This window comes from Colletotrichum gloeosporioides, assembly GCF_011800055.1.
Source record: "Colletotrichum gloeosporioides strain Lc1 chromosome Unknown consensus_2, whole genome shotgun sequence".
NCBI classification, from domain to species: Eukaryota; Fungi; Ascomycota; class Sordariomycetes; order Glomerellales; family Glomerellaceae; genus Colletotrichum; species Colletotrichum gloeosporioides.
Window position 1 is genome coordinate 93354 of NW_025544647.1, and position 10737 is coordinate 104090.

The 10737-nt window shown below is 54.0% G+C and overlaps 2 protein-coding genes across 2 annotated transcripts; one reads left to right on the forward strand and one right to left on the reverse strand.

Moving 5' to 3' along the window:
* Positions 1–2987: 2987 nt before the first annotated feature.
* Positions 2988–5331, reverse strand: GCG54_00005009 (Ribosome biogenesis protein ERB1; the record flags this gene model as incomplete). Its single annotated transcript, XM_045405043.1, has 2 exons — positions 2988–4613; positions 4666–5331. The coding sequence occupies 2 exons, from the start codon at positions 5329–5331 to the stop codon at positions 2988–2990; spliced, it is 2292 nt and encodes a 763-aa protein (XP_045271227.1).
* A 2165-nt stretch (positions 5332–7496) lies between these two features.
* Positions 7497–8979, forward strand: GCG54_00005010 (uncharacterized protein; the record flags this gene model as incomplete). The annotated part of the gene is made up of 2 exons (XM_045405044.1): positions 7497–7569; positions 7634–8979. 2 exons carry the CDS (start codon positions 7497–7499, stop codon positions 8977–8979), a joined length of 1419 nt encoding a protein of 472 aa, XP_045271228.1.
* Positions 8980–10737: the final 1758 nt, after the last annotated feature.

Sequence of the window (10737 nt, forward strand, 5' to 3'; positions counted from 1 at the left end):
CAGCCTTTTACCGTGGCATCATCTTGTGCGATTCAACGCGTACTCATTGTCAAGTGTTTCAAGAGAAATTCAGTGTGCGATGAGCCCGTATGCTTTGCCTCTGGATTGCTTGCTGGGCTCTGTTGAAGGGTTGCTATGTCCATGCAAATGAGATCTGTTGATACTATATATGTATGCTCTATTTAAAGTTGCCGGGCTATCTCAATCCGCTCGAGGAGTCATTGGTAGCTGAATGATATACCAAGTTTCTGTGCCTTTGTTGGTCTTGTTTCTAAAAGACATCAAGACACCGTTGAATATCGAATATGGATATCAATTACTACTTTAAAGGGGCCTAAAATCATATTGGGTGTTTCGTGGCGTCATTCTCGGTCGGCCTTGGGAGTTTGTGCGGCCCTGAACAAGTCTGGGACAGGTTGTAAGTCGGTGGAGGGATCTTCGTGCCGTCGGTCGCCTTCGACTACGCGCAGCCTATGTACGCCATGTTGACAAGAATCGGGAAACTAAGAACATTATGGATCTCATCCTGAATTTCATTGGCTGATTAGAAATCTGAAGGTTGCTGCGTTGAGGTTTTATGCTTCGCGAATCCTGGGTGCGCACATCCTGTCCGCAACTCTCCGAGTCCTACATCCTTCGCAAGCATCCTAGGACAGTACAGGCAGAAAACCTTAAAAACACGAAGGGCTTAGTACAACCCAATAGAAGCCGAGCATCAACGCCGAGATGTGAAAGTAGCCTCTCAATAGTGGTTTAAATATGGCAACAGTCATAGCTCCGAGGTCTATATCTATCTAAGTTATGCTGCTGACACTTTGACGGAGGTGATGCTTGATTGTCTCTCAATCATGTTAATCGAATGCACTCAGAGCAACGACGTTGACGAGAGAAGTGATTCAACACCCCTGGCAAACTAGGAAATATCCTCAATGCTCCAAATGCGAGATTGATTCTCAACTTGGTACAGGTTATCCCACAAAATGAAAAGATATCGTAAACAGGAGGAGGGATAACGTCAGGCCCTTTACCTTTTGTTTCCAAAACCGGGAATATTTAAGTGCATATAAGCGCGAACAGATAGAAACTGAAGATGAATAATGATAACACAAACTCTTTCATGGTTGTGAAAGGTGGCGCAAGCTGGTTCTTTGGCATGAAGGTTGTTATGTTGGTTTGCCCTTGTTTTTGCTGGCACTCGATGGCTAAGGCTTTGTTCTTGACCACTGGATCAATGCCTACTTGTTGATAGCCCGCAAATCCAAACCGGCCTTTATTATTGTCAAGTTATAAGAGTTTGTAGTTGAACAAAGACCGCAACAAGAAGAAAGATACGAGTTACAGCTGGCGTCCCTGAATTGCTGGAGCCCCCGAGCTGACGCAGGTGTCCAGCCAACAACGTCGACAGGTGTTAATGTAGCCTTTTTCACAAACGGAGCCCATTCTCGTGGAAACTTACAAGATCAATTACATATAGAAATCGTATTACCAAAAGAAAAGGATGGTAGCACTGCCCAGTCTAGGCCACGTTGACATGCACCCAGTATGTAAAAGGTCCTGGATTACTCCCTAGGCAAGGCGGGAATCTTTGCATATGTCATTGCGTCGTTAGGCGGAATAAGTGTAAATGATTGGACAGTTAATTCAGTTTCACTCACACCAATTGGAAGGGCTTCCTCAACCCTAGTCATTTCACTGCATTTTTAACCCCCAACGCGCGAGTGAACGATGGCCCCTGCCGCTGTCAGTTCAATAGGGTCGTGGAAACACAAGGCGTTCGTGGTTGATTATTGCGTTGGGACCCTTGGATCCTTGGAACCTTGCAGGTCTAGGAAGCTTGAGGTTATCACACGGCACGCAACGTATAATGTGTTATTTTGGTTAAGTTTCCAGTACTAAGTTGATGTATAAATCATCCTACCAAGAAAAACAGCAGCACGTTCACTGCTAATATACGTGGTGTAGCCCTCTACGCTGACATGTCTAGCCCAGCTCCTTCAATCCCAAATTCACCCCTTAGGTTTCACAGCGGGGTGCGTATACATATGTATGCGCCGCCGAACGATTGGACTACAGCGTAGACCTCATGTGGACTTTTGCCGTTCTGTGAGGGTCCTACATACCCTCTCGGACATAGTCGCCTCCCCTTGGTCTTCACTGCATTTGAGACATCTAACGCAGAGGTGAACCATGTCCCCTGATTGAAGATACGTAGTCACCACTAACTAGTTCTTAAAGTATATGGGAACGCATTTTATATATCGTGAACCCGCAATGGGATTCACAAACAGGGATTCGGTTCCGTATAGTTAGCATATCTGGGTCTGGGTCTAGGGATCTCGGGGTCTTTGCAGCACTTGTAGCACGTGAAGTCGATAAATGTCAATGATGCTTTTCTTTTCACAAACAGCGGCCATTTGCGTAAGAAGATTAGAAGATTCAGTCCAAAAAAGTTGCATTACCAAGGCATGATAGCTCTGCCCTAGTCTAGGCCGCGCTGAGGTATCCAGCCCGGAAGCCCCGTTTCCCCTCAGTTTCTAAGGCGGAGATGTTTACGAACATATGCAGCACATAGCTGGGCCGAATAAGTGTGACCGATCAAAGTGTAGATATCGTACAAGAGCGTAGTTCACTGCATTTTTAACCCTTAACGTGAGGGTGAATGACCCTTTTTTGATGATTCTGGCTCGAGCGATTGATTGGTGCTGATCACAGTATGCAAACTCTTTAGAACGATGCTGTATGTGCAAAGTTGACGTCCATTATGATACCTCTTCAAAAATCTACAAGGTACTATCTAACACAATGCAGATTTTAAAACAACAATTAACAAAAGCAAATGATGGGGTTTGGTTTCTTTTGGTTTCTTTTTGGTGGTTCCCAACGCCTCGCTGTCTTTTTTGGTGCAAAAACATACAAGTATCCTCTCCCATATACCCAGAGAGACGGATAGATTGCCACTTTTTCTTTCCCTTCTCCCGTACTTTTGTTTAGGTCCACAGGATACAGGTGCCGTCGGCACCGGCGCTGACACACCACGGCTCCGAGGGGTGCCAGTCGACGTCGAGAACGCCGAGCTTGTTGACGACCTTGTGGCCCTTGAGCATCTTGACAGGCACGATGGTGGGGTTCTCCATGAGGTCGCTGACGACCTTGCCGTGGAAGATCTGCAGGGTTCCGTCGTCGGAGGCGTCGGCGAAGAGGGGCAGGCCGCGGTGGAACTTGACGGCGCGGATGGCTTCGGCGTGGAAGCGCATCGTCTTGAAGGGGCGGGTGGAGAGGTCGAGGTCGTGCCAGAGGAGGCGGCGGTCGTAGGAGCCGACGACGATGTTGTCGCCGCCCGAGTGGACGTCGAAGGAGGAGATCCAGCGGGCGCCGGGCTGGATGACCTTGATGAGCTCCTGGCGCTGCAGGTCGTAGCAGCGGATCATGCGCTGAGTCGCGACGAAGAAGAGGGGGCGCGAAGGGTGGAACTGGGCCGTCTGGGCCAGTCCGGGGAGCTTCCTGAACGGGATCTGAGTCAGATGCTTGGAGAGGGTGTGGATGGCGACGGCGCTGCGCTGTCCTGTGGGGGAGACGGTGCAGAGGAAATCGCCACGTCGGTGCCAGTTGATGACCTTGACGGTTGATCTGACGGTGGCCTTGAGCAGAACGCCGAGGGCCTCGAGCTTGGAACCAGGGCGAGCCCACTTGCCGGGCTGCTCCTTGGTGATGGTGGCCGTAGGTTGGGGGTTTTGTGTCGCATAACCGAAGCCGGCATCGAGGATGTCGCGGCTGGCCTTGTCAACGCCGTCTGCTCCGCGAGGGGGCACGGCGAAGAAGATGTCCTCTCCGGCGGCCGCCGCCAGGATGAAGGTGTCCTTGGTCGGGCGCCAGCGGACGACGTTGACGGCTTCGTCCAGGCTGATCTTGGCAGACCACTCCTGACGACCAGTGCGAAGGTGCCACAGACGGACGGTACCGTCGTCACCACCACTGGCAAGCCACTCGCCATCAGGGCTGATGGCGGCCGACCGCACACGGCCCTCATGACCGCGGAAGACGGTCTGACTGGACGTGGGGAAGGGTCTGAGTTCCTCGGGGCGGGGAAGCTTGGGAAGGAGCGACGCAGGATCGATGTTGAGCCTGTTCTTGCGCACGCGAGGCGCCAGGTAGAGATCGAGACAGCGCTCGAAGCGCTCCTTGACAAACTCGCCGTAGGCGGGGACCTTGCGCAGCGAATCGAACTTGGCGGGGAGGTATTCCTTTTCCCTGTCTTCGGCGTCCGCCTTCTCCCACTCCTCCTTCTCGGCCTCGGTCGGGAGGTACTCAGGGGGCGGGTTGTAGCTGAGGTCGTAGCCGGGCGGCGGGAGCTTGGGTGCGGGAATGTTCATAATGTGCGGCGGGCGCTCCTCCTCGTTCGCCCAGATGTCGTAGTAGGTCTCTTCCTTCTCGGCCTCCTCCTTCTCCCTCTCTTCAGGCGGCTTGTACGGCAGGATGCGGCCCTCCTTGATGGCCCTGACGAGCTTGGCGATCCTCTTGGCCTCGTGCTTCGAGGGGACGAAACGGCGTTTCGGTTCGGGGGCGGCGCTCAGGGGCATTTTCTCCTCGTGGGCAGTAAACCAGTGAACCATTTCCTATGTCCTGTCAGTCCGCGCATCGGTAGGAAGAAGTGCGATTGGAACTTACGGGGTACGGGTCGTAGCCCTCCTCCGGAACCTCGTTCATCTGGACGCGGCGCAAAAGCTCAAGCTCGTCCTGGCTCAAGTTGAGAGGCTTGCCGGTCGCGGGGTCCGTCAAGCCGGTCCATCCCTTGGGGATCTCAATGGTCTCCAGAAGAGCGTCCAATGCCTCGCCGGTAGCCGGGCGCATAATCTTCTTGCCATTGATGTCGTAACCGATGTGAGGGTAGGAGTCGTAGAAGGACAGGGGAATGTTGCCGATGGTGTTGGCAGCCTCCTGCGCGTCGGAGTCATCGGAGTCGTAGACGGGGTCGATCTCGTCGTACTCGTAGCGCTCGTTGCCATTGGCGTCGGTAACGACCCTGTAGTTGGGCTCGTCGTCCTCGTCGCCGTTGGCAGCGGAGAGCTTTGTTGCTTTGAGTTTCGCAGAGACGTCTTGGTCCTCGGCATCGGATGGAATGTCGTCGCTCAGGATGTCCTCCTCGTCCTCGTCCTCATCCTCAGACAAGTCTCCGTTCAGCTCTGCCTCGTCGCCAGACGACTCGGCGTAGTCGGAATCATCCTCGCTCTGAGACAGGATGCCCTCCAACGTTGTATTGCCGAATTCCTCCTCGACAGGAGCAGCAGCCGCCTGCGGTTCCTTCCGCTTGCCTAACGCTTGTCGTGGAGCCATTGTGGTGGTTTCAAAGCCAAAAAGTTGCCTTGGTGGAGGGCTATTTTTGGAGCTTCGCGATGCAGGTGCAGCCAACGCCCATTCCCAAATTTTTTTTCTGCGATCACTTTTCTGCCGTCGTTAGTGCTAGCGCATTCCACACCGCCCAGCGGGGTTGACCGAAGTCGAAAAGTGGGTTCGAGGAAGCGTGCCGGGGGGCTGGTATGCGTTCTGTCAAACACTGTCAATCGCTGTGAAATCTGCCCTACGAAGAGACACCGCAGGGAGCCACGGGCGGCTCTCAGTGTTTGGCAAACGCTCAAACTTGAGACCGTCACACACATCACCAGCTGCACCGTCGCAGATGACTGTTTCTCGAAGAAGTGGAGCGACTGGACGATGTGATGATGACATATTCTAAGCCATCTTGACCGCTGCTGGTCAAGTCACGTTACTGAAGGCAAAGCCAACCGGCATCAAGAAGACTTCCATTTCCTCTCCCGTCCGGCGAATTCCTCTTCTCAACCCACCTCAGAGCGCTGTAGGCTGGGGCCAGGGTAGCCCGTGCAGGGCCTTACAAGGCGTCCTTCAGCTGTCGCTCAGCTAACCCCAAAGCAACCGTCCAGTGCGCAAAGTGCTACAACGTAGCATGAGACTAACCGGCGTCAGGTCCCAGATGATTATTCTTGGCACAAATGGCAGGACGAAAAGGCCCGTTGAGGTCGAATAACACAATCTCTAGATCCCGCAAGATTGCTGATGGCGCCGCCCTACCGCAGACGCAGCATGCTTCCATGCCTGAAGGGGCTTGAAGCCGAAAAGGAGGCTTTGGGGCTTTGCCATGTCAGTTGCAAGATGGCTATTCAAATGTCCCTTCGTCAGCCCAGTCATGCCATCGGCGGCGTGGAAGCTCCGGCACGCAGCGAACATATGGTACGGTCTTCAAAGGGAGAACCTTGTGATCCATGTGTTATACGTTAGTGATGCTATTTTTCCATGCCGATGAGTCAAATGGCTTCAATTGCCATGCTCTCGGCCAATCACGGCGCCACATATGCTGCGTAGAATTGTGCCAAGAGAGACTCTGTTCCGCGATCCATCGGGTGTTAGCTCGCCCTCGTAGCTGTCACCTATCGTGAGAGAGAGTACTGTTATGTGGCTTCTGCGAGGTTGAGCAGAACTGAGACCCGACAGCCTGGAAACTTCGGCGTATGCTCAGTCGGGCATCTTTACTCAAAGGAGATGGTTTGCCCGTGATTTGAATTGGGTATCTAGGCGCGTGTTGGTGAGAGTATGAATGCGTGTACAAGAGTGAATAATGATGAGCAGATATGTGGTTGCCTGGCTCAAAGTACCTGAGATGGAAGCCCCCAACCCCGCCTACGGCTCCAACGTTGAACCAGCAATAACGACCTAGCGAAAGTACATCGGATTCGCCTTGGGCTCCAGTATATGCATGGTCGAGGTGGTGCTTACGCCGCGTGGAATCCTTCTCCCTACAACCAGTCAACGAGAGCTTTCCTCTCTGTCGAGGACGTGGTTAGGTTAGGTTAGGTAGGTAGAGGGGCTGTACTTCTCCCAGGTACCTGGACTGAGTTGGTCTTAGTCGTACTTACCATCCCTGGTCTAGGTGGTCTTGAGCGGCCTTACTGGGCTAAGGTAAGCTGTGCTGCGTGGCTGCCACCAACCTTAGACATCAACCGGGACTTTGTCACTTACGACTCGACCACGCCGCAGACAAGCTTTCCCCTCTGCTTGCATTTGCTCGTGTTTGCACCTGTGTCTTGCTCGCCCCCGGTCACTCTCTTGCTCGAGTGCACATTGCTTCTGCATCACACCCTTCGGCGTCACCACCCGCATGCTTCCACCACCCCGTGGATACTGTGGCCCAAAAATACCAAAGAAACACCCCGAGATCCAGCTGAGGGCAAGCCACAAACTACTAGCCAGGGCATCATCGTGGTCGCCCTCGCCGTTGACGCTGCCCGTCCCGCCCAAGAGTCACAGTCGCACGCCGTCGTCACCTTACACACATTCCCCTCCATCCACATATAAACCCTCACGGACGCCGCACTCCGACAGTGTGGAAAGTTCTGAGTAATCAGAATAGTTCGTCCAACGCACATTGTCAGGCAGATCACGACAAAAGACCTCTCAGTCCCCTTGATACCCTTGTCATATCAGTCATGCCCCAAAGTAGCAGTAGTCAGTCCAAGTCCGCGGACGGTGTCGTCAAGCATCGTGCGTGTGATGAGTGTCGTGAGTAGCAACTAGCCCCCATCCCGCTTCGAATCATGGGTTGGTGACTAACATCATTCGACAGGATCGCGAAAGCTTGCTTGCACCAAGGAGCCAGATGGCTGCTCACGGTGTAAGAGAGAGGGCCTGAGATGTGTCTACTCGCCGCAGAAGCAGATGGGCCGGCCGAGGAAGCGTAGACACGTCGAAGAGTCACCGGAGGCACAACTTTCTTCTACCAAGCCTCAAGACCAAGCACACCAGCTGCAAGCGCCGCTCATCACACAACCGACGCTAGACACCGACTTCTCCGCATTCTTGACCCAGGACTTCAACATCAACTACCTCGACCTGCTATCCCCCCTGGACGGCCCGCCGTCGACGTTGCCGCCCGAGCTGGCGAGCCTCAACACCATGGCTTACACCGAGCCACGGTACCCGGCTGGAGACTTCCAGTTTGGGGTCGGGGGTGTTGACCTGTTAGGTGGCATCAACTTTGACGAAAGTGACTCTGCTGACGAGGGACTGCCTCAAGATATTAACAAAAGCTTCACTGACCTCCTGTCGGCGCAAGTGCCCGACAAGGTCTCCAGCGTCTCCCCTGCCGCCTCATCATCAGACGCATCCAACACCGTTGCCAACGACACGCCCGAATCATCCACCTCTGCCCAGACACACGACACTCATCATGAACCTGATGCTACTACTGTCAAGGCGTACGACAACACTACATGTTCCTGTCTCTCCCAGATCTTCCTGTCCCTCGACGCCCTGTCGAGGCTCTCGAACGACGTCAAGATTGCCATGGCAGTGGCCCGCCAAGCCGCCCGAACAGCCCACGACGTGATCAACTGCCCGGCATGCAGCGGTATCGACATCACGAAGCCGCCCCCGATGCAGTCCTTCCAGAACATGATGATGCTGGGCACCATCCTGCCCGCGACAGCCAACGCATACGCCAAGATCCTCGAGCTCGTCGACGCCGAGACGGCCAGGGCCAAGAAGGAGAGCCGCATGATCACCTTCCGGTTCGCAGAGTACGGCGGCCTCTGGGGGGAGATGAACAAGAGAGACAAGGGCTGCGGCGCCATCGAGACGTTTGATAACCGCGAGATGGACCCCGACAGCTGGAGGCTCACGGTGCGGGGACTGCTGAAGGTCGACATTTACGGCTACGATTTCGAGACGACGAACGGCACGGGATATCACCACCTGGGGCTCAAGGATGTCATCAAGGAGATGGAGGACAGATCGAACCACCGGCATGACGCACTAGACGCGCACGTTGCGGCAGGAAACCCGCACCCGATGCTGCATACGCAACAGAACCTGATGGTACCGGAGGGCAAGGACGATAGCCCAGAAAATAGGAACTGCTTGAAGATTATAGAGATGGCGAGGGTTGCTTTGGATAAGCTGGTTATTGCATGAGGCGCATGGTTTCGTTGGGTATTTTTCGTTCATCTTTTGAATTCGGGCTACAAGAAAGAGATATGGACGGGGAAGTACACGCAGTTGCCCGGAAACGACGAGATTTATGGCGTAAGGAGGAAAAGCGAGCCTGCAGCGAGTTTTGATATTTGCCATTGTTAGGTTTGACATCACTTTAGACGGCGGGGTTTTTTGATATCCAGTGGCCAGCGAGTAGGCCGCGCAAATTTAAGAAACATTCCACTCCTTCCAACCTCTGAAATTGACCTCTGGGATTTGACCGCAATGTCGCTTCATTCCGGTATCCGAGTGGATTTTGTCCGTCGGCTGAGATCTAGAAGAGTTACACACACTTAACAACAATGTCGCAATTTGTACAAGATTGGGTTTGGTCAAAGCCTCGAACATCCATTAGCATCGAGTCAACGTTCCATGCAGCTTCCATGCATATCGAGATTTGAGACACGGTGAGTAATGAATGGCGAGGCAACATGGTTTTTTTCGGGACGTAGAAAGAAGGGCAGTGTATGGGTGTGTCTCTCGTCAGCGGCGCCCCGGGGAGATGAAGAGACGGCTGACAAAGGGGTGGATTGGCTCGGTCGAGGCCGGGTACGACAAAGGGGAATATGCTGCGGGTTTTGCCTATTGATAGGTGAGTCGTGCGTGACAAAGACGGGATGTCTTGTCTCGTCTGACTTGAAGAAAAACAAGAATGAATTAGTATCAAGTAAGAGGGCTTGCGATGCGATGCGTGACACTCTGCGCGGTCTTGGGCAAAACCTGCTTATTACCCAAGTGTTGCAGTCATTTGGTAATTTGAAGCAGACATCGACTCACCACCGGCGCGGCGCGGCGAGCCGAGTGCGGTAACGATGTCGCGAACGGGCACGGGGGTGGTCCATTAGTACGGGGCAAGGTTAGGTTGGGACCTGATCATTAGTAATATGGCCAATGCGATTCCCAGGGAAAACGATGAGAGCAGGCGGAGATCTGTGCCCCTCGTAAATCTGGATTCCTTTGGTTTTAGTGCAGGACTGTCAGATAAACCTTCGTGTTCGCGATGGGGAGAAGAGATTGGACGGGACGGGGACAATGGGAATGGATATTGATAATTGGCCAGGAACCTGCCTCAACTGCGCTTCATCAGTTGGGGGTCGATAGGTGGACAGCGGACTGGAAATGGACCTGGATTGGGGGGCTCGGCGGCCTTGGTGCGCGCCGTCCGTCGCCCGCGGGTCCCCCTTTCGGCGCTGTCCTGCCCATTTCCTCCGGTTTGCCTTGATCAATTCCATTCCCGCCAGGTGCAATTGCCAGTGAGATGTCCCCCGGCTGCTAAAATCTTAGGCGGTGATCCACCTGCAGATTAAGGTAACCCCCCAAAAAGCTCCTAACCATGAGGGCCAACAAGCCTTCGTTAGCGCCGTGGAATGGTCCCGTTGTCCGCTGTCCGCTGGCTGTGCTCACCGGGCTACGGATAACACCCAACACCTAATCGCGCTCGCTTGGGGCCGAATGTTCGCGCGGCAGGTCTGGTCCGTTAAAGGCGGGGACGCTAAGCCGCATCGGAAGTAAGCTTGTGTCAGAACCTGGAGCCAACTGCTAGGCGGCAGAGGGGCTCAAACGGGGGGCGGAGGGTCCCAAGGTCCTTTTCCCCCAGGGCCCTGGTGCGCTGATGTGCTGATGACCCGACCGTGTTTTTCTCTTCCATTCCTACCAGGTATCTCGCTGGAAGGAAGTGATGATGCCCAGACCACCCAA